The sequence below is a fragment of the Denticeps clupeoides genome, chromosome 1 (assembly GCF_900700375.1).
Source record: "Denticeps clupeoides chromosome 1, fDenClu1.1, whole genome shotgun sequence".
Lineage (NCBI taxonomy): Eukaryota > Metazoa > Chordata > Actinopteri > Clupeiformes > Denticipitidae > Denticeps > Denticeps clupeoides.
The window spans coordinates 8,441,369-8,466,102 of record NC_041707.1 but is presented as its reverse complement, the minus strand read 5'-3'; the positions used below and the strand labels follow the sequence as shown (position 1 = coordinate 8,466,102).

Here is a 24,734-nt window from a genome sequence, read left to right as displayed (position 1 = left end):
GTAAGTCTGGTTCAGTGTCTGTATTCTAGTTTGTTTGTCTTCACAGTGCATATTGTAAATGAAAGACTGTAGGTCCAAACAGGAACTATATTTTAAAACATTTATTATAGCTGTATATGTTGCAAATACATTGACTGTTTCAGAAATATAAGGTACAAATGATAAGCTGCAGTAAGCTTACAGTAAAATTGTTACTAAAAGTTACTAAAAGACCATTTATTTACATTGAATTTCTTTGTTTACAGTTCATGTTTTGCCCAAATCCATGCATTAAAATAATTAGTTTAACAGATTAAATTGATTAATACACAGTATCTGCGTCAATATATTTGATTTGCATTTTTATGTCAGCCATCAAATTCAGCAACACATTCATTATAGCCACAGTGATTTATGCTCTGTTTTGTATTTGAGACATCATTGACCTATTCTAATAGTACACATATTTATATATATGTATATCATTAATATTTAAATGAATAATTATTGCATGTTAACAGAAAATTGCTGTAAACTGTGTTACAACAGAGAACCACTCTTTGGCAGTGCATTTACATTCTGTCACAGCGTTTTCTGCTCTTTGTACTAATACCTCTTTTGTACCTATGATTAAATAATAACATTAATGTGTATCATATGCTTGCATATGTGCAGTTGAGTGCACATAAGTATAAATTTAGCATTCATGGGCCACTTTGAAGACTATTCATCTTGATGTTCTTTCAGGGAATGGAATGGGACATCTTTGTCGGTTGTTTCAGTGCTTTCAGCACTGAGCTTCGAAGGAATTCCTTGGCTTTCAAAAAAACGAATCTTTTCCGTGTGTACAGTGTCTCTTAGCCTTTGGATGGACGAAGCAGCGTCACCAGTTTTGGGTTCACTTGTGTCCACCTCAAAAACATGAGTTCTCTGTGTTATGATGACTTTCTCCTTGTCTTCACCAGACATCTCTTTCACCATGTGCTTCTCTACCCTTATGTCCCATCCGTCTTGTACTCTGCTAGTTTGCTCCAGTGACCACGGACCAGAAGCAGTTTGAATTGTTACCTGCTGAATGGGAAAATGCTGAACACCCTGCTCCCCAAAATGAGTGAGAACAGTGATCTGCTCTGTGTCTGGTTGGGCCTGGACATTCGAGGTGATAATGTGAACTGCCCCAGGTTCCTGTTTCAGCGTGTCAACGGAAGAGGAAGACACATCAGAGGAGTAAGGAATGTTAATTTTCTCCGGCAGATGAGGTTCCATGGATATTAATTCGCTCCTTGCAGTAGATGTAATTAATTCACCCTGTATGTCAGCAGCCCCACCCGTGTTCGAAGATTCACTGAATTTCACCGTGACTCTCGTCGGTGATTGTGGTAACGTGCTGACGTGTTCTGTTGTTTGTGCAGAACTTACATCAGCAAAAGCGTCAGATGACCTAACTGAAAAAGTTAAGCTGGTGTCATCAGCAATATTCTCACTTGCGCTGTGGTCCTCAAGGTCAGCCTTTTGTTTTGTACTTTCACTATCTACACATGTAGCTGATTTTGTTTGTGGGAATTCAGGGAATTCTACTTTCTGCCCTTCTTGAGCCACTGTTTGCTTTAAACTGTCTCCCCCAGTAACACCAGAGGTCTTGGTATCTTCAGGAGTTTGGCTCACTCCTAACTTTGGAAATTTCTCTGCAACATCTGCATTGTTCTGTTTCTCTGATATAGTCATTGCAGATTCTACCTCCTTTTCTTGTGCAACCTGTTCAGTGCTTTCCTCTTTTGAAGATTCTTCCATTTTGGGGACATTGAATTCAACATCAAACCCCCTTAGAACACCCCCAATTGTTGACAAAGAAAACTTTTCTGGTGTTTTTGTCTCGTCTTTATGTGCAGTTTCTAAACTGTTATCTGAAGTAACACTTACTTCTAGAATTTCTGGTTTTGACTTTGAAACTCCAAACTTGGACATTTTAAATGTTGGTAGTTTGAACTTACTTGGTGAGCTTTCAACTCCTGCTGGCTTTTTGACCTCAGTTTTATGATCTTCAGCGATCTTTTCAAGCCCAGAATCCATAACTTCAGATTCGGGTATGTTAGGAAGTTCAGCCTGACTAACTGTTGAGGAACTCTTGACTTCTGGCTCTGAAACGTCAGTCTTAACGTCAGTTTCTGTCTTTGTTTTTGCCCCAAATCTAGGAAGTTTAAAAGTTGGCAGTTTGAATTTGCTTGGAGATCCCAAGGTTACTTTAGGTTCTGACTCTTTCGCTCCTGCACTTGCCTGTTTTAATGCATCATCCTCTTTTTCTTTGAGTTTTTGGCCATCAAGTTGACCTGTAGTAATAAAATCCCCATCCATAGGTTGCTCCTTAACAACTTTGATATCAGTTGAAGCAACCTCGCCCAAAACCTTCTGATCATTATCTGCCTCAATGTCTTTCGCATCTACTTTAGGGACGTCTGCTGGCTCCTTTGCAGGAGAAACACCAAATGTTGGGAGTTTAAATGCAAGTTTGAATTTAGATGGTGAAACAACAGTCTTAATCACTTCAGTCTTATCCTCTGGACTTTTAACACCTGGCTCTGTCATTTTGACTTGCACACTGTCTTCTGGCACTGAAACATCACTATTTAGTCCGACTTCATGAGTGGTGACCTCTATTTTGTGTCCTGAAACATTACTGTCAGTATCTTGTATCTTAACATTTAGTTCTTTTGTTTCAGTAGGTTCATTATGGTCCTCACCAGTTATTTTTTGAGCTGTTACTCCAAATTTAGGAAACTTGATTGTTGGAATTTTAAATTTTGTTGGAGACCCAGTAATGTTTGCATCTTTGTCTTCTTTATCTCCCCTGGTACCGTCAGCAGGTTCAGTGACCTCCATGCTTCCCTCTGGCAGAGACGTGTCCACTTCTGGAAGATTAACTTTTGGCACCTGAACCTCTGGTTTTGTAAATCCAAATTTAGGAAATGAAAAACTGGATTTCTTTGTTTTTATTTGACCATCCTTAGAGTCAGGTAGATCTTCTTGTCCTTTCAACACTACTTCATCAATATCTTTTTGAGTTTCTGGAACCTCAGAACTTTCTTGTCCTTCAGATGAAGGGATCACTGATGAAACCTTTAGCTCAGTGTCTGTCATACTGATTTCAGTAACTTTTGCACCAACCTCAATTTCAGCTTGCCTTTTTGGTGATGAAATACCAATTTTCGGTAGTTTAAAGGAAGGCAGTTTGAATCTTGTTGGTGAGCCAAAGATACTGGTATCTTTTAATTCAGGTGGTGCCTCTGAAACATCTTGAGCTGCTTCATCTTTCTCTGATTTTGTTTCTGTTGAAGACATTTTAACTTCTGAGGTCTTAATGTCTCCTTTAGAAAATCCTGATTTTGGTGCCTCAGCTTCAGAATCTATTTGTCTGGTTTCTGAAACTTGTACCTTCGGAAGGGAAATGCTAAATTTAGGCAGGCTGAACTTACTTTCCTGTTGCTCTGTTTCTGCACTTTTAGCCTTTGCATCAACATCTGTAGATTTTGACAAAGGGTCTTTCACGTCAGTTACATCAGAGGTAACTCCCGTACCTTCAGTGTTAGATGAAATCTCTGCTGACAGGATTTCTGTTCCATCTCCCTTGATAGACATATCAGCAGGTCCTCCAAATTTAGGAAGAGAAAATGAGGGAAGCTTAAATTTGGTTAGGGAACCAGCAACGACTTTATCTTTGATACTTCCCTTGGTTTCTTTTACGTCTGGCAACTCTACTGCTGCTTCAGCTGAGACTTGTTCTATATCAGTATCTAATGGTTGGACATCAGTTTTAACATCAGAAATATCTATTTGAGGACTACCTGAAACTTGCATGCTTATGTCAGGTCCTTTCACTTTAGGTACTGAAATTCCAAATTTTGGCAGTTTGAACTTGCTTCCATCCAGAGCTTTGGTGTCGGCATCAGATTCCTCTACCTTTGGTGCCTTGATTTTTGCTTCCAATATTGATGCATCAGTAACAGGCATTGTTACATCTAACTTTTGTGGGGACTGAACATTCAGGTTTGATTCTCTAACTTTGGTATCTAACTCAACATCAGATTGTCTGATTTCAGGATGTAACACATCACCTGCTTTTGGTAAAGTAACATCAATTTCAGGTGTCCTAATATCTGGCTTTGAAAACCCAAATCTGGGGAATGAGAACTTTGGCTTTTTTATTTCTTTTCCTTCCACCTCTGGTATAGATACAACAGCTTTACCTGGAAAATCCTTCACATTGAGGTCTGTTGCTTGGACATTAGTTTTTGCCTCTGGTAGGGATGTGTCAACCTGAGGTCCTGAAGCTTGCAATCTTATGTCAGGTCCTTTCACTTTAGGCATTGAAATTCCAAACTTTGGAAGCTTAAACCTGCTGCCATCTAGGCCCTTAATGTCCACATCAGGAGCCTCTGCATTCATTTCCAGTGATGCACCTTGGATTTCATCAGTTGGTGGCTTTATTTTCCCTTGAGAAATTGATACATCTATTGCAGGTATTGTTATATCAGCACCTTTTGTAGCATGTACATTAAGTTCAGTTCCTTCGACTTCAGCCATGTCTGATTTTGGAAGAGGAACATCAATTTCAGGTCCTTTTATATCTGACCATGACAACCCAAATTTCATCTCTGTTCCGTTTACCTCTGGCATCTCTACTTGAGCTTTTCCCGCAATTTCTTTTACATCAAGGTCTGCTGGTTGGTCATCAGCTTTTGCCTCTGGCAGAGAAATATCTACCTCAGGTCCTGATGCTTGCAAGCTTATGTCAGGTCCTTTCACCTTAGGCATTGAAATTCCAAATTTTGGTAGCTTAAACTTACTGCCTTCTAAGCCTTTAGCATCCACATCAAGAGCCTCTGCATTCACTTTCAAGGGCGTACTTTCAGTTTTTACATTTGGTGGCTTTATTTTTCCATCGGAAATTGATTCATCAATTGCAGGTATTGTTATATCAGCACCTTTTGGAAGTTGAACAGGGTGGAACTTGGGTGCAGCAATGTCAGCTTTTGGAAGAGTGACATCAATTTCAGGTGCCTTAATATCTGGTTTAGAAAAACTAAATTTGGGAAATGAAAACTTTGACCTTTTCATTTCTTTTCCTTCTGCCTTTGGAATCTCTACTTGAGCCTTATCTACGATTTCCTTTGCATCAAGATCTGTTGGTTGGATATCAGCCTTTATCTCTGGCAGAGAAATATCTTCCTGAGGTCCTGATGTTTGCAAGCTTATGTCAGGACCTTTCATTTTAGGCATTGAAATTCCAAACTTTGGAAGCTTAAACTTGCTTCCATCTAAATCCTTAGTGTCCACATCTGAGGCATCTGCCATCACTTCCAATGATGCACTTTGAATTTCAGTAGTTGGTGGCTCCATTTTTCCATCAGAAATCAACACATCAATTTCAGGTATTGTTATATCACCACATTTTGGAAGCTGAGCATTAAGTCCATGTTCTTTGATTTCAGGATGGATCTCAGGTAAAGCACTATCTGTTTTTGGAAGAGGAACATCAATTTCAGGTCCTTTCATCTCTGACCTTGAAAAACCAAATTTGGGAAATGAAAACATACGCTCTTTCATCCCTTTTCCTTGCATCTCTGGCATCTCTACATTAACATCTGCAACTTCTTTTACATCAAGGTCTGCTGGTTGGCCATCAGCTTTTGCCTCTGGCAGGGAAATATCTACCTGAGGCCCTGATGCTTGCAAGTTTATGTCAGGTCCTTTCACTTTTTCCATTGAAATTCCAATTTTAGCTGTTGGTGGCTTTATTTTTCTATCAGAAATTGATACATCAATTGCAGGGATTGTCATATCAACACCTTTAGGACGCTGAACATTAAGTTCAGGTTCTTTGACTTCAGAATGGAACTCTGGTGCAGTAATGTCTGCTTTTGGAAGAGTGACATCAATTTCAGGTCCCTTTATATCTGGCTTTGAAAACCCAAATTTGGGAAAAGAAAATTTTGCCTTTTTTATTTCTTTTCCTCCTGCCTCTGGCATCTCTGTTTGAACCCTTTCTATGACTTCCTTTACATCAAGATCTTTTGGTTGGACATCAGCTTTTGTGTCTTGCAGGGAAATGTCTACCTGAGGTTTTGATGTTTGCAAGCTTATGTCAGGTCCTTTCACTTTAGGCATTGAAATTCCAAACTTTGGTAGTTTAAACTTGCTTCCATCTAGGCCTTTAGTGTCCACATCAGGAGCCTCTGCATTCACTTCCAATGATGCACCTTGAGTGTCAATAGTTGGTGGCTTTATTTTTCCTCCAGATATTGATACATCAATTGCAGGTATTGTTATATCAGCACTTTTTGTAGCATGTACATTAAGATCTGGTTCTTTGACTTCAAGATGTAATTGAGGTACAGTAATGTCTGCTTTTGGAAGAGTGACATCAATTTCAGGTGCTTTTATATCTGACTTTGAAAACCCAAATTTGGGAAAAGAGAACTTTGGCTTCTTTATTTCTTTTCCTTCCATCTCTGGCATCTCTACTTGAGCTTTTTCTGCTACTTCTTTTACATCAAGGTCTGCTGGTTGGACATCAGCGTTCATCTCTGGCAGGGAAATGTCTACCTGAGGTTTTGATGTCTGCAAGCTTATGTCAGGTTCTTTCATTTTAGGCATTGAAATTCCAAACTTTGGTAGTTTAAACTTGCTTCCATCTAGGCCTTTTGTGTCCACATCAGGAGCCTCTGCATTCACTTCCAATGATGCACCTTGAGTGTCAGTAGTTGGTGGCTTTATTTTTCCTCCAGAGATTGATACATCAATAGCAGGTATTGTTATATCAGCACTTTTTGTAGCATGTACATTAAGATCTGGTTCTTTGACTTCAGGATGTAACTGAGGTACAGTAATGTCTGCTTTTGGAAGAGTGACATCAATTTCAGGTGCTTTTATATCTGACTTTGAAAACCCAAATTTGGGAAAAGAGAACTTTGGCTTCTTTATTTCTTTTCCTTCCATCTCTGGCATCTCTACTTGAGCTTTTTCTGATACTTCTTTTACAACAAGGTCTGCTGTTTGGACATCAGCGTTCATCTCTGGCAGGGAAATGTCTACCTGAGGTTTTGATGTCTGCAAGCTTATGTCAGGTTCTTTCATTTTAGGCATTGAAATTCCAAACTTTGGTAGTTTAAACTTGCTTCCATCTAGGCCTTTTGTGTCCACATCAGGAGCCTCTGCATTCACTTCCAATGATGCACCTTGAGTGTCAGTAGTTGGTGGCTTTATTTTTCCTCCAGATATTGATACATCAATAGCAGGTATTGTTATATCAGCACTTTTTGTAGCATGTACATTAAGATCTGGTTCTTTGACTTCAGGATGTAATTGAGGTACAGCAATGTCTGCTTTTGGAAGAGTGACATCAATTTCAGGTGCCTTTATATCTGACTTTGAAAACCCAAATTTGGGAAAAGAGAACTTTGGCTTCTTTATTTCTTTTCCTTCCACCTCTGACATCTCTACTTGAGCTTTTTCTGAGACTTCTTTCACAACAAGGTCTGCTGTTTGGACATCAGCGTTCATCTCTGGCATGGAAATGTCTACCTGAGGTTTTGATGTCTGCAACCTTATGTCAGGTCCTTTCACTTTAGGCATTGAAATTCCAAATTTTGGTAGTTTAAACTTGCTCCCATCAGTGAATTTACTGTCCAAATCAGGTGTCACTATGTCTGTTTCAAGTAATGCACCTTCAGTTTCAACATATGGTGGCTTGATTTTTCCACCAGAGATTGATACTTCGGTACCCGGCACTATAATATCCTGTTCTTTTGGAGCCTGAACATCAAGCCCTTTTTCTTTTATTTCAGCATGTAACTCAGGCTGATCGCTGTCAGATTTTGGAAGTGTGACATCGATTTCAGGCGACTTCATATAAAACTTTGGAAGTCCAATTGTAGGAATGGAGATCATTGGCTTTTTCATTTCTTTTACCTCCACCTCTGACACCTCTACTGCAGCTTTAACTGGCACTTCCTTTACATCAAGAGCTACAGGTTTGACACTGGCTTCTGCCTCAGGTATAGAAACAGTGACCTGAGACCTTGATACTGGTAAGCTTTTGTCAGGTCCTTTCAGTTTAGGAATTGGAATTCCAAATGTCGGTAGCTTAAATTTGCTTCCATCAGAGATTTTTGTGTCCACCTCAGGTGTGACTATGTTTGTTTCAGGTATTCTTATATCAACAGATTTTGGAGCCTGAACATCAAGTTCTAAATCTTTGTTTTCAGCTTTTAACTCAGGCACAGGAACACCTGTTTTCAAAGTATTATTATCTTCAGGCTTTGAAAAGCCAAATTTGGCTTCTTCAAGTGGAACTTCCTGTATGCTGATATCTGTTGGTTTAACATCAGCTTTTGATTGGGAAACATCTACATGAGGGCTCAACGCTTGCAAGCTTATGTCAGGTGCTTTCACCTTTGACTCGCTGATTCCAAAATTTGATAGTTTTATCTCCCCATCAGGTGCCACAACATTCATCTCAAGCAATGCACTTCCAATTTCAACATTTGGTGTCTTGACCTTTCCCTCTGGAAGTGATGCCTCAACAGTTGGAATGGTTATATTAGTGTCCTTTGGGGAAACAACTACAGTAGGTAAACCAGTCAATTCTGCTGTTGGAATGGTGATGTCAATTCCAGGATCCTTAATATCTGGCTTCAAGAAGCCAAATTTAGGAAATGAGATCTTTGGCTGTTTCATTTCTTTTGTGTCCACCTCTGAAATCTCTGCTGTTGCTTTAACTGGTATGTCCATTGTATTAAGGTCTCCTGTGTAGACATCAGACTTCGCCTCTGGGAGAGAAGCTTTTACTTTAACCTTTGCTGTTTGCATGCTTATGTCCGGTACTTTTACCTTAGGCATTGAGATTCCAAATTTTGGTAGTTTGAATTTGCTTCCATCTGTAGCCTTATCATCCAAATCAGGTTTGTCAAATGATGCATATTCAATTGCAACTTTTGGTGACTTAATTCTTTCAACATCTGGCATGTCATCAGGTGCCTGAACATCAAGTTGTGGTTCTTTGACTTCTTTGACTTGACGCCCTGATACTTGCATGCTTATGTCAGGCAGTTTCACCATAGGTAATGAGATTTCAAATTTTGGTAATTTGAACTTGCTTAGATCAGGAACTTTAGCCTCCACGTTGGGTGCCGCCGTTTTTACCTCAACTGATGCTGTTTGACTTACAATTGATACATCTGCTGCTGAGATTGCTTCCTTCTCTGTGCTCATCTTCGTTTCAGAACCGACTCCAATCTTTGGTAATTTTAATTTTGGTAGTTTAATTTTACTGGGTGACATTTTAATAACCGAGTCCTTGGTATTCATATCGGCCTCTTCATGTAGTGGTGCTGTCTGTGTAACAGAAAGAGTGATGCCCACCTCTGGCTTTTCACCTCCATCTGTAAGATCCTTTTTAGTGCCAAGGGAGTCAAGACTGTCAACCACAGTGTCTTGCAAAAAAGCATCTTGTTTTATCAAATCAATTCCACTATCTGGGAATCTAATGTCAGATTTTGTAATTCCAAAGCTGGACATCTTGTCTTTCTTTGATTTCTTTTCACTAATTACCTCTTTTTTGATGAGCTCATCCATTTGAGAAGTTCGGCATTGGGCTTGTTCATTAGACTCCTTTGTTTCAGACAGTGGCAAAACAGATTTTGTGGTCATTTTTTGCATCTGAATGTGAGTTTTTTCTATGGCCTCCATGCCTGGTATCTCAATCTCATCCCTATTTGGTAGCTTGTAATTCATTTTGTCCACTTGTCCTTGGAATTCGTCTGGAAGGGTTTTGGACCTTGGCTTTGAGTAGTCAATTTCTGTCACACTTAATTGTTCATGGTCAATATAAGGCAGTTCAATCTTTGGCAGTTTAACTGTAGGAGTTGTGTCTTGCATTTCACTGTCAAGTCCAGAAACTATCACAACTTTGCCCTCAACATTTATTTCCTCCTTCATTTGTGAGGGTGGCCGAGATGGTGCTCCAGCTGTTATTTTGTCTATTACTTCTGTCTTTGTGACTCCAGTGTGCACATGAATGCCTGACATGTCTATTCTTGGCACTTTAAAAGACTGCATTTTGGCGACAGCAGTTTTAACGTCCTCCAAATTAAACTCATCATCCGTCTTCTGAGCCTGGATTTCAGAAACAGAATGGATGTCCTTGCTTACATCCATCTGGGGTAATTTCACTACCTGTTTTTGTACATTTATCTTTGAAGTTCCATCCTCCATACCAGGAATTTCAAGCTCCTCACGTTTTGGAAACTGAGCTTTAATATTTTCCACCTCTGTCATTTTTATCACTTCAGTATGCGGCAATTCAGAGAGGTCAATTTTTGGTAACTTGAACCTAGGCTCTTCTCCTATACCAATTTTTTCCAAGACATCATCAATTCTGGTTTGTACTGGAAACTTGGATGCCAACTCGGTTTCTGTGCCACCAGGACCACTGCCAGCAACAGTCATTTCTAGCGTGTTGGTTTTTGGTTGAGAAATGACAGGTTTTGGGAGGGAAGATGTCAGATCAGTTTCTGAAAACTGAAATCCATTTGCTGTTGCAGCAAAGTGTGCTTTTGATGTTGCTATATCTGCTAAAGGACCCCTAGTTCTAATTCCATATATTTCAGTTTCAGGAAAGACTGTGGTTCTTTCTTTCCACTGCTTGTTGGTTCCTGATGTCGGAGATTTCTTTAGCAGCTCCATATCTACAACATCTACAGAAGCATCTACTTTTGGCAGATGCATTTCCATATCCTGGTTAGTGATCTGACTGATGATGTTGGCGTCAAGTCCTTGTGTGTCTTCCTGTGACATTTTGGAGCTAAACATAATGCTGTCATAGGATGGAGTTCCTTGTTTCTTCAGGGCTGCTGGAGAGTATTTGGCCTGGGTTTCTATATTAGCTTCTAAAAGGTCTTTACCTTGAATTTTGACCTTGAGCTCTGACCTCTCTTTTTTCGCTGTGATCTCTGGGGTTGTCTTGAAAGAAGTACTGCTAATGGCGAGAGCTTCTGTAATGTCAGTTGTCTTAAGATTTCTGTCCAGTGTTATCAGTTCGACTTTGTGAATGCCAGTGTCAATGTCTGATCCAGTTGAGCTTGGAAATGTCTGCTCTTTTATGGCTTTGTTGAGCTCACTGTCTTGAAACTCATCCTCTTTTATCTTCTGACGTGCTTCTTCTGAGAGTCGGACAGCATCATCTATGGCTATCAAATCAGTTGCATATTGTGCCAGCTCAGTTTCTGCCTGGTCCTGATTCTCTGTTGCAGCTTCCTCTTCCACTTCGGTTGTTTGCTCAACTGACTTGCTCCTGAGACCTTTTTTCTTTCCCTTTAACTTCATTTTTTTCTTTTTTTCTTTCCCCCCTGGAGACTTGATTGGTGATTCTGTATCACTTGTTGTGGGGCTCATCTCTAGTTTCCGCTTGTCCTCTGCTTCAGATGTGCTGTGAGATCTCTTGAACTGTGCCTTTCTCCCCATGCTAAATGATGGAAACTTTGGCCATGAGATACGGGCATCTTGCCTCTTGCTTTTTCTGCCCCTAAGCACTGGAGAGTCCCCCTCCTCACCCTGTGTAACAGAAGGTTATATAAGAGCTTATATAATCATAGACACTTCAATTAGAAAATGCATGTTGATTCAGCTCATATTTTACAAATAGATGAAACATTTTAATATTTACAATGGCAACCTCTGGTCGGGCCGTTCCAACTTCAGTTGTGGAAACGTCTAGAACGTTTTTGCGTTTCAGACGGAGCTCCATTTTGTAAGGCTGTGCATGTTCAAGAATTTGGAGGGCATCTTCATAGGAGACATTATCAAAGTAAACTGTTGCGCTAAGGATCTGATCACCTGGAAGACAAAAGGCTGGACTCAATGAGTTGTGTTGCTGCATTGTGCAGCCAGACCACAAGAGATGATGTGTATATGAGCGATTTCACTCATGGCCTTTGTATGCCCACTTACCCTCTTTCACGCTCAGGTGCTTTGAAGCTGGAGACTCTGGTTTTACTTCCTTGATGAAGATTCCTTCCTTACCCCCTCCACCCACAATAAGGCCCTGGGCACATGCTTCTTTAGCTGTCTGCACAATCACAGCCGACTCTCCAGTCTGAAATGAAGTCATTTGTATAAAAAAACATCCAAACCTATTGTGACCCATAATGGTTTAACCATCGTAGAATGTTGTAGAAGCAAGGACCTCAGCCAATTCAAATTAAGTGGACATTTTCTGCATTTGATAGTGAAAACTTTTATTTTAATTTTAAATTATAAAAAATTACACATTAATTATCAGTCATTCAGTCAAAAGTTACACATCATTACATGTGCCTAACCTCAGTATGATTCATTTTTGCTGAAGAGCGCTTCTTGCCTCCAAAACCGACACGTTTTCCTTTTTTCCCCCGGTCACTCTTGATGGAGTCATATAAATTGTCCTCTGTCTTTAAAAAATTAACATGCAAATCTAAGAAAACAGCACATCCATGATTTCTTATCTTTGACAAACATGTATAATTTAAAGATACCTGGTATTTTTCAGAATTTGGAAACTCCTCTATGGGGGACGACCCTTGAGGACGGGGTCTCTCTCCTTCTATAAACGCTGGTGGCTCCTCACAGACCTAATTTATCATGAAACGTAGCATACAATATATGTTAAAAGTACTAAGTACTAAAAAAGTACTTTTCACAAAAATGTGTACTGGGTGATTAATAACTAATGCATCATAAATTGGCATTCATTGATTGCCTGTGTGTTGCTGTAACTCACTGATTCATCCTCAGGGTATGCCTCTGGACCCCTAAGTCTTCTCCCAGCCCCTGTTAAGCATCAGCAAATTTGAAACATGAGCAAACGTTACAGTGCTATCATATTAAGCAGTTCATGTAATTAACAACTGACATTGTACTGCATGCTGTGAAAATATTTTGCTGTGCTATATATTAATACTAGTGTAGTAGATTTGGACAGTTTCTGCTGGTGTAGGCACCATTCTGTCATCAATTTGACCACATTATTGATATTAGTAGAGTCAGGGAAGCGGCTGAAAGCTGTTTCTGGAAAGAGTTCCCAAAGGGTCCATGGTGCATGTCAGCTTCCGGAAACTCCTGTAAAGTGATACACTGTATTGATCCACTTACAGGGAGAGGAAGGTAAAAACAAACAAAAAAACAAATATTATTCTAATTTATGTTTTTAGTTAATTTAGTGTTTACTCATGTGTCTCATACTGCAGTGTTAATAAACTACTGAGAAAAATACATTTTACCATTTAAAACATTGTGAGCTAGGTGTGACATAACAGGTAGGGGATGTAATGGAGCTGGAGATTAAGCTTTGTTGATTTTCTGTCTCTTTATCTCTGATTATCTTTTAGTACACATTTTGCAAAACTCTCATTCCACTCATTCCAGACAATTCCACCAGTCTTTAATTTCAGTTATACTGTGCAAGAATAATGGGTTTAATGGCACTTTGACAAAAACTGAAAAGCAAGGGTATTTTTTTCAATGTGTGTATGTGTGTGTGTGTGCAAGTGTGCATGTGACTCTTGGGGAAAACAATGTCTGGATAATGGCCATTTCTCACTTACCACACTAACCGCATGGGACTGTTTTAAATTGAAATCGCAGAGAATAGTCTCGACAAGTCTAGACAATGTGTTTCAGGTCTGAGCTAGTGCGGCCTAGTTTTATAATGAGCATATATGTCACACCACACCAAAATAAATGATAGGATTTATAACATTTAGATCTCTTTGGTTATTCTTTGCTTGATGCCTACATATCAATAATTTCCACAGATTTCAGTGAAGAGCCAGATTACAGTGTGTCTCAGTAAGGGAGTGTTAACCTGATTTTTAGGGGAAGACAACCTTGTCATTGGAGGGTCACAGGTTACACAGGTCAGGTACCACTGAGTCACCAGGCTGTGTAGATAGCTGCCCACTCTTCCATGTGGGGATGTATTAAAGGTCATCATTTAGTTTAGTGATAAACTATGGTGTGTTCACTATGTCGAATGGACATCTAGTGCTCGGAATGCTTTGACGTTCACTTAACCATAAAATGATACCTGACTTGGCCCAATAAAATTTAAAATAATTAATGAGTTGTTCCGCAAATATAATATTTGAAATACATCCTGCTCAGTCAAAATATATGATGAAAGCAGTAGATTTAGCTCTGAACTTTTAACATGGAGCAGCATTTTTGTGTTTGATCGTATGTGTGTGTGTCTCTCGTTTAAAAAGTCTGTGTCTGTTTGTTGCAGGATGGCAGGATGGACTTGAAGATGAATGATTATATTTACATGAAGTCTCATTTTGAAATCAAGATATTAGAAATGTATAATTGACAACCGACAGAATAAATGTGACAGTCCAGAAATGCGTAATTCCTGGTGCTCCAGGGGGAAACGTTTTTGTAGATATATAGTCAAATATCAAAAACATCACATGAGGTGAATGTGCTCAGTTGAAATACCATACAGGTGAAAGGTAAAGAGGATGTTTGAAAAATGCTCACCTGATGATGATCCCCTCTACCTGTCATTAAATTTTTTCTTATTCTTGGTTACTTACTGCCACTCCCAGACTTTTCAGCTTCACTCCAACTTGTGAACAGAGCAAACTGCACAGCTCAAGTGTTTTAGACCAGGAAGAGCTGCATGGCCCAGCCCTTCTAAACACTTTACAGAAAGGGTGGATTCTACCCACAGTCTGTGTTCCAACCATTTGTCATTGTCACATACGTATTCGCAAATATAGACCCTCAAAAGAAATGTGTTAATGTGCAACATTTTGTGAATTGATCTTTAAGGCTGTTATCTACTGCCCCATCCCTCCTGCAATAAACACATAACATGCACACACACACAAATATTTTACACTAGAGCAAATGTGAAGCTTCAGAACCTGCCTACTGTATAACCAATGTGTCTGTGACAGGTTTAGATTTACAACGACCTGTAAATTTTTTTTAGTTTTTTTTTGTCAAATGTTGAAACTAGACAAGCGGACACCTGAATAATAAATAGTTGTATCATAAGTACTACTAGTACTGGTTATTGTAATGATACATGAATGAAGCAAAGAGAGGTACATGTGGAGCAAGCATAACAACAGGCCACGCCCCTATCATCGCGGACTTCAGTTTAATCGGTTTTATTATTTCTGCCAATTCTACTGATGATTTTTTTGTTTTAATGCTGATTGGACAATGCTAACGGTGACACCTCTGATGACATTGAACCACACAACATGGATTGTGTGGTGACATACTTAAAGTCAACTAATCCTGGTGAAACTTAATTCATCACAAAGCTACACCCTGATTAAATATTTGCCCTGGGTGTTGGTCAAGAAGTGATAAGAAAAAATAATGACCAGATCCATTCATCTTAACATGGTGCATGAGTTTTCCGCCACAGAGTTGTTAAAACAACTTTTCCAAGAAGAAAATGTATTTACAGAAAATTATAGTAATTTTATTTAACCTTTTTACACATGGCCAAACACCGCAGCACACACCACAAAATGTGTGCTCTGCTTTTAACCCATCACCCTTCATGAGCAGTACGTGGAGACGGTGCTTTGCTCAGTGGAACCTCGTTTGCACCTTTGCAGTTTGAGATTCGAGCTGGCAATCTTCCAATTAAGGGTCCATTTCCTTACCTGCTAAGCCAACCACTGACACACTGTTCCTATGATAATAAATAGAGTGTTTATTGTGTTTTGTGTGTAGAGCTGAGGCCAGAGATCGTCTTGTTTGGTTATTTTTATACGTTCTTATAATTTAATCTTAACATTTTAATCTTATGTCAATTGATATTTGAATGCATGCTTTTCCTCTAAGTATTGCTGAATGATGAAAGTTTATTTTCCTTCATCCTGCCCATGTTAAGTTTAATGAGTGTTCAGAGCATGCATGAACCAACAGTGGACCCGTAATCTGAACGTTGTTGGTTCATATCCCTGAGGTGCCACTGAGCAAAGCACCCCACACACTGCTCCCTGGGCGCCTTTCATGGCTGCCCATTGCTCACTTAGGTGATGGGTTAAAAGCAGAGGACACATTTTGTTGTGTGCACCGTGTGCCATGCTGTGTTTCACAATGACAATGACAGTCACTTCACTTGAATTACTGATTGTTTTGCTCTCGATTTGGCCACCTGAGAGGGTCCATGGATTTGTTCATTAGCTGATATAATTTGGTTAATTTGCTGATCAGAGTCCGGCAACAGGAAACTATATTGACAAAGACACACACAGACCACTGTCATGGACAGGAAAGGGGCTTGCTGACATGCTGACAAAATATAATCAGATTTAGTTGTTTAGGTTATGGGGACATAGGACATGGGACTGAGATTCCTCATGCTTCCAATGATGGAGCATTAATTGATGCAGTGGGAGTCATGCCAGTAATTTCATCATTGCATTAGAAAATGTAAATTATGTTCAGGGATATCTTCCCATGCAATGATAATTACCAGAGCATAAAAGATTTATTCTGAGGTTCTATTTATAGTATGGAGAGTTTGGGAAATGGATCAAATGGATTTTCCCAAGGATTGCATTAGGAACTATAGTGGGATGGCAACTGACATGTTATTGAAGGTTGAAACCCCACTTACTGCCATTTTGTTCCAGAGGAAGAAAGTCGCTGCAGGAAGAATGTTCTTTATAAAGTGCAAAACTGGACCCATTCAGATTCATTCCACCAACTATGTACGCTGCTAACGGAAGTTGCAGCTAAGCTTTTATGAAACATACCATGATGCACATAAAAGAGTTATTAAAATCAATTGAAATGAAAAGAAAAATGTGGTCTAAAAGCCAATCCCAGCTTGATCCACAACTTGCTGAAGAGCCAAGTCAGCGTCATGTATTATTCATCGGCACACAGCCATTAAAAGTATCAAACTTTTATACAAGCTCACTGCTGAAACCCCACAGTCATCACAAAAGCCTCAAGCCATCATGTGTGTGCTGGCTACTGTTGTTCGAATCTAAATATTATCATTAATGTTTACATGTCACAATAACTGCACTAGCAGGTTTTTTGGTGTTAATTGTGATCGGCACCCTTGGCATCACCACAGGCTGCGAAACCTTGAGCTGACATCCCTGCAGTGGAGCATCCTAAGTAATGTCTTTCTAAGCCAACTGAGTACCTCTTAAGTGTAGCATTCAGCATTATCAAAGCTATCGATTATCTTTTACATTTTTGTCAATTATATCCCATATCCAATACCCATGCCTGGACTTACAGTAAAAACTGCACTTTGTCCACTAATGATGCTTATTCATAATTCATGTTAAATCATACATTTTTGTACATTCTAATTTATGCAAGGAAATTAATGTAACAAGATATCTGTTTGTGAAGTTGAGACATTGTGCTGTTATATTTGTACATATACCTGACTGTCAAATAATTGTTGAATCAGATTCCCATAACAATCCCACTAACAGTTTTCATGGATGCAATTCATGGTTATAATCACTTAATCTTGTTTTCTTTGCATCTCAATTGGATTTAAATTCCTTTTCAAGTCTTTGCAAACATAAGCCAAAACAGAGCAAAGGAAGTCTGATAAACCATTGTGTTTGGGAGCAAAGCACAAAACTGAGACAATACTGGTGATTGTAAAAAAAAATCAAGTAAAGCTCACAGAAGGTTTGTTTTTCTCTCCAAGGGTTCCAGAAGAGAACAATGTCAACACAACCCTCATTCATGGCTATTGTTTTTAGAACTTCTCTCGCCTGGCCCTTATTCTTATCACCACCAAATTACTTTGAATATCCTATTTAGCATTAGTTCATAACTTTATAACGGATTGCATGAATATATGACCTAAATATAAAGCTGGTTGCAGGTTGCAGTTCTATTTGTATGCGTCCAGACCCCCTGGAGCCCCCATACAGACTGCAGAACACACCCACTGAAACCTAAACACACCCCCACCCAGTTGCGGCCCCACCCACAATACTGCAGAGACATCCCATTTCAGCTTTCAGCCCCTCCCTCATTCTACTGACCGTCACCAAATTGCAGTGTTTACATCCTTAATGCACCATAAGCAAGTGCTGTGCAAGCTGCAGGGAGAAATGCACACCAGCCGCAGAGTACCTGAAACTCACAAGTACAGCTCCTACAAATAAGACCCACCCATAATTTACAGTTGACACACCCATTAAATCGGTAGGTACACCTAGTGTCCCATAAGCAGCAGGATCAATTTCCTCTCTCTCTCTATCTGCATCACTATCCCTCTTTCTTTCTTTCTTTCTTTCTTTCTTTCGCTTACTTCTGCTCTTTCCACACACACACCAGGCAGCATGCAGCAGATCCCTCTTTGCTGAGTCACAGTCAGAAATAACCTGAGAGAGCAGCGACAGCGAGGGAGAGATTTAAAGGATGCCCACCAGCGCCTGAGGAGTGCCAGTTGGGGAAGGACAGGTGAAAACAGTCGCACATGATGCCGGTCGTCTGGTGAGGTCCCGCCCGCCGACTGGTGATCGGTGGTGATCGGTGGTGCTCCTCCGAGACAGGCACTCGCTTCCTGTCCAAGGCTTTTCTCTGCGGCTCAGATTCGCCCCGTCACCTGCAGACAGGGCGAGGACGAGAGCGAGGACGTGAGCGAGGGCAACATCCGACAGGGGAGTCTGGACTCTCCTCAGCTCTGTCCGTAAAACAGAGTGCTATAGAGCACGCTAACCTAATAAGATGGGGAGGGGGTGGGGGGGGCAGGATGTGTGAGGAGGGCTGCCCTGGCATAGACCACACCCGCTCAGCCTCTTCTCCCACCCACCTCCTCCCCTCAATCCCCCTGTGCAGTCATGACAAGGACAAAAAAAACCCAACATTTATACTTCTGATATTTCAGACGTTTCAAGTTGATCCGATGTATGATGATTGCAGAAAGGCTTCAAAATACTCCTGCCTTAAAGAGTGGCTGTTTTCACTCTTAAAATCACTGACATCCATCAGTCTGGCTGCCGTTTCCACTCTCTCGTCCTGAATTATTCAAAGTGGACATACCCCATGGCTCACCGGGGCACCGGACTGAAGTTTTTAACCTGAAATCAACCTTCTGCTGCTGACTCACTGTGAGCACAGCGCCCAGCCTGGCACAGGCGTACCCCAGAGAACACTGCGCCACGCGTTCGAAGCAGACACCGGCCCACAAACAGGACGAAAAGCAGGGGGAGGAGATGAACATGGGGATTCATGATGGCCGAACACTGGCGCCAGTAATGGAAAGGAAGCGTTGCGCATCGTTGCTGCATTGGGTGAAAGTTTATAATCAGGGCATCTTTAGCTCCTTTAGGCATGTTTAAGAGGTTCTGCTAAAACCAAAAATGTTTTATCGAGCAATATTAACATTAGTAACATTATAAATCAGAACCACAGATAGTCCATTAGAAAACCCCTGCAATTCAAACCTCCCAAGCAGCATGTACAATACATTATCATGACTCGGGAGAAGTATGAATGTGCAAGAAATAAAATGGTAGTCAAAAGCTCTTTTTTTGTTTGTCTGTGTGTGTGTGTGTGTGTGTGTGTGTGTATGTGTGTACAACATGTCTGAACTGACAAGAGCTGTTATTCCCCCTGCAAGCACAGCATGAGCATCGTATGTAACATATTTTAACATTTAGTTGTCAGTCAGGCATAATGTTTGTGAGTAATTAATTACACTTTAATATGGTGCGCATGTTTTATCCTTTTTTCATATGCATTCCCCCAGCGATTGCCTCAAGACTAAGTGCTAAGACGGACGGTAGAGTAAAACATGACACTGTCAGGCTTTGATTCTCTCCGGTTTTATCTACCTCCCTCTTTCTGATGGAGATGATGCCGCATTAGCCTCTGGCCCCGGCCCAAGAAGCAACTCTACTCCTAAATCAATTTCAGGGCCCGGAGAAAAACAGGGCCTACTCATGCATGCAGCTGTTTTGCCCACCTAGACAAAAAAAATCTTTGATTCTTGTGTCACTGTTTCCTGAATATATGGTTTCTGTTGCCTTCCCAAAATGGTCTTGTGGGAAGTGACGCTACCTCCTTGTGCCCTTGACTAGCCAATCTTAAATTCATTATGAGCAATTATAATATTTGTCCTTCCTCCATATGCTCTGCTGAATAGTCCTATTATATGAAATCTAGCAGAACTGGATGCTAGATGCTTGAACAGGCACATCTTTTAGTTGCATGATTATGCAAGACAGCAGTCCCACACTTGCTTTGAAGGGCTTGAAGATTGAAGGGCTGATATTTTCCATCACGATGTCTGACACAGCTCATTTACTCATGCAGACCTTTTAACACATTGGTACAAAAAAATGAAATGTTTCTGTACTGGAATCAAACAGAAGTGATGCTCAGGCGTGTGTGTGTGTGTGTAAGAGACATCATGAGACATATCAAGATTAGGAAACACACAGTACTTGCTGTTACGTCGAGCTCTTTCCACGTCAGAAAATAAAAGGGACACAATTACTAAAGTGTAAAGCAAATGATATTTTATTGAAAACTTCATAGCAAGGGAACAAAAAAGGTCTAGGGAAATATAAGGATGATTAATTACAACAGTGCTACAGGGAGCTCTACAAGACAATAAGACTAAAGAAAGGAACATGTGGGAGAAGAGTGGAGCAAGAAGTAAGTGCCAGAAAACTAGGTGTCTGCACCAAACAATACAAGAGTGTCTTCCCCCCAGAACAGGCAAGTGAGCCACTTGTGTAGCCTCACCCTATGCACACGTGTAATGAATAATAATTCACCCCCAGTCCCACAGACAGGCCAGGATCGGAAGGCGCACTTGCTGTGTGTGGACGTGGGGGAGACAACTGAAACATGAAACTACTGTATTACACCTTGTGACCAGACCTTTGTGCTGCATTGCTTATATTTTTCAGCTGCATAACATGAGTCAGGTGTAGTAAAGGCTTGCTGGACCCCCCACTTTTATGCAGGAGACTGCAGTCTATACAGAACCTCAGAACTGCTTTTTTATTGTGCTTGGAATTTTGTCTTGAAACAACCTGCCACAGGGGAGGGAGTAGCATGATGGGAAAATGAGGAGTCATTTCATGTCATGTCTCTCGACCCCGGGCGGAGTGGTAATGAACAATGTGTAGAGATTTGGCACCTCTTCTTTTCAGATGAGTCACTAAAAGCGCTATGGGGCATGATGATGGTAGTGCATCCCAGAAATGTGACAGTTGAAGGAGGAGATCTCGCTGTAAACAAACTCTTAAGGTTGCATGTGAAACAGAATTCTCAGAAGAAGAAACAGAAATCGTTGCAGTACAAGATTTCCAAATTATGTTGAATTACGATGGAATTTACTCGGAGGGTAAATTTGATTTTGTTTAGACTAAAAGGCGAATTACTTAATTACTTAATTAAAAATGACTTAAAAAACATTTTTAAAAAATGAACATAGCCAATGGATTATTTAGTAAAATGACCATTAGGAAAACGTACACAATCACACGTATGGGTTCTTGTAGGTGGCAGCTGTGTGACCTGATGCAACACCAGTAAGCATGGCTGAGAATATACTTGCACCTGCAAACAGTTAGAAAAACATACAAAACCTTCAAGTGGCTTTAAAATTGAATAAGAAGGACATTCCACAGCCGTTTGAAAACTCAATAATAACCACTAGGGATGTGTGGCTGGTCTTAATTGATTTGACACTGTGTGTGTGTCTCATTTGGCTATGAGTGTGTGTTGGGTTTTTTTTATGAACTGTATTAACTGTATTCTCTTTGTGTTGAGTCCATTTAGTAAAATCAGACCACAAATCTCGCCACACTGTGCGTCCTGCACGAATGGAACTGGGCCCAGTTGACATGACTGATGTCCTGTAAATAACACAATGTAACCTCTGAGTGAGATGAAGCAAAATGAATGAGCTGTTTTCTTGAACTTTGAGGACAATTTTGGCATTCCTGAAATGCTTGGTTTGTCTTGCAAATTAGAGAGAGACTGAAACGGCCGATTATGGTGAACGTTTAATCTGTCAAGTGCTTCTGTTCGCAATAACATGGGAAAAACACTGAAAAAGTCCTTAATATGCACTTCAAGTCATTATGAAAAAAGATTTTCCATAGACACACAACAGATTAAGCTTTTCTAACAGACAAAAGGGTTGTTTTAGAGTAAAGTGCAATGCATGAAATATGATGGGCTAATTGTTTTTGTTGCAGCATGCAAGTTCTCACTGTGTAATTATGACACCTGACAAAACCATGACTGGTCCTGGTGAGGACTTGCATGTTCAACATGCGTTAGATTGACATCCTCTCTGTGGGGGTTTTCCCTGTCCTGCACCCTGTCACAGGCTCCCGGTACCCTGGCTTGTATAAGTGGATTTAGTGAATATATGACTGGAATTAAAGCACAAAATGAGATCAATTTAAATTTACATGCCAGTTATTTTAACAAGCTGTAAATGGGGTCGAAAGAGTGCAAAATATACGAGGAGAGATCCGTGAGAAGAGAACAGTACACTGGGGGAGTTTAATGAGTCATGCTCTGTTCTTAATTAGTGCATTCATAATTCATTTTCGCCAAATTGAATTGCAGGGATAACCTCTGGCCAGCAGATAGAGTAGCTTCTGTTCCGGACTGCTTACATGAGTCCTGTCCCGGGACATCTGATTCGAGACCGTGGGTTTTCAGGACAGCGTAGAGTAGGATCGGGGAAGCAAAATGTTAATTGATAAGCTCATTAGCAGTGTCTGGAGATACAGAGTTCACCTCAAAACATCTTCTCTGCCATGGCGATGATGGGTGTCCCAACCACTGCCTGCTTCAACCCCGCTATTGTTGTGGAGAGGACCTGGAAAAGGGCAGAGGACACAAATCCTCTTTTTTTCCTCCTATTTTTACAAGGTTATAGCCTTCCACCGCACATTGTTATCTGTTTTTTGTTGTCAACACAATTTACATTTACGGCATTTGGCAGACGCCCTCATCCAGAGCGACTTACAACGTGCTTTCAAGTTACCATCAATGAGGTGATCAGTTCAAGTTCATTAGGACCCTCAACTATGAATACAATCTTTTTATTCAATCTTTTTGTAGATTCTGTACATAGGTTAGACAATAGGAACATTACAAGTTAATCTAAATATTCTCTAAAATTTGGCTGCGATTTCAGCGTACTTTCAAAGTTCAGGAATAGTCTCAATCTTAGGGTCAGTTTATCAATGACAACATTTGAAACATTTGAAGCTGAAAAACTGAGACGAGTAGATGAGAGTAGCTGATGCTCATAAGCTGGGTGTCATGCTTCGAGAGAAGGAGCATGAGGCACAAGTACACAACATCGAGAAAAAGATGTGCAAAAGTAAAAGTGTCTCGAGGGCCAAAACACAAACAAAAGGCAACTTTCAGGCGAGGGCTACACTAAACTGAAAAAAGTGATGCAACTTACACACACCAAGCATGTACGCAGGTCAATCAATCAATGAAAAACAGCACAGTGAGAAAATGCACTCTGAAGATACTGTAGGTGGGAATTCCAGAGTTGCCTTAAGAATACACTTTCTGTCTTATAAGTGACTTGAACACATCAAAGGCAGATTCATTTGAGCAAATGTGACGTTGTAGTTCTGGGTACTTTACAGCATGTAATCCACCATGAAGGTGTCAAGGAATCTGAAAAGCAGTTGAAAAGTAAACATTTCTGACATTTAAAGCAAGCTTACGAAATGCACAGTAAGGTGCTCAGAACAGAGAAGTGCAGGTCTGGTGCTGTGGGACAATGCTGAATCACTATGATCTTTCGTTCTGTACAGCAGCATATCTGTCTCACTTAATGTGCTGCAGCCTCTTTTTCTCCTCCACCTCTGCCTTGACAGAGCTGTTCCTGCCATAAATAAAGAAGCCGGAGCAGCGCTTCTCCCTTCTGCTGACTCGTAAATTCACTACCCAGGTCCAAGTAGGGAGTTCTCTTCACATACCTGTGATTTTCTATAACACTTTACAATGACAACATTTGTAATAATGCCTCATTTTTATGCAGCTTGTAGTCAGTGCCGATAAATGTTTTACATCATGGCCATAGACATTTTAAACACTTAGTAGCTTTAGTGTCCTCTGTTGGACATTCTTTGTTCTACATGAATAGGAGCAGCTGCAAAGTGACATGTTCTCACAGTTGAGATTAAACATATTGCTTCCGAACTTTACAATCAAGTGGATCTGCAAAATGACCCTTTTATCTTAACTAATGTATTAATTTTGAAAAAAATTAAAAAATTTGACCTGCAACATTTTTTCAAATACACACACTGATCCCTGGGTGCCACTGCTCACTAATGGCGATGAGTTAAATGCAGGGGACACATTCCGTTGTGTCGCCGTGTGCTGTGCTGTGTATCAACAATCACTGTCACTTTCAGGATGCCAAATACACAACAGTAACCATAACATGCATATATTCACACTGATAGTGGTCAAAAACATTGACCACAAGATGTCACTGCACAGCAACAAAAAAGAAAAATACAGTACAATACATACAATTAGCTGAATTGGTTTAAAAATAAATATTCTCAGATCGCTAAATAGAACATGTTCATATTGATCATTTAATTATTGACAAATTTTATTGTTATTGAACAAGCACGTTATTTTGGTTGTGGCAACTACCTACTGGTATTTATGCCGATTTTTCGAGACCACTCATT

General features: G+C 40.2%; 1 protein-coding gene across 2 annotated transcripts; it reads right to left on the bottom strand.

Annotated features, from left to right (window-relative positions):
• Positions 1–86: 86 nt before the first annotated feature.
• Positions 87–18,532, bottom strand: LOC114784911 (neuroblast differentiation-associated protein AHNAK). Of its 2 annotated transcripts, none has more exons than XM_028970787.1 (7): positions 18,453–18,532; positions 12,791–12,840; positions 12,546–12,641; positions 12,354–12,461; positions 11,983–12,127; positions 11,699–11,868; positions 87–11,586 (listed from the first exon to the last, which is right to left on the bottom strand). In XM_028970787.1, exons 1-7 carry the CDS (start codon positions 18,502–18,504, stop codon positions 703–705), a joined length of 11,505 nt encoding a protein of 3,834 aa, XP_028826620.1. In that variant the 5' UTR covers positions 18,505–18,532; the 3' UTR covers positions 87–702. The 2 variants fall into 2 exon arrangements, with proteins under 2 accessions (XP_028826620.1, XP_028826624.1); XM_028970791.1 differs by having other exon boundaries at positions 11,708–11,868.
• Positions 18,533–24,734: the final 6,202 nt, after the last annotated feature.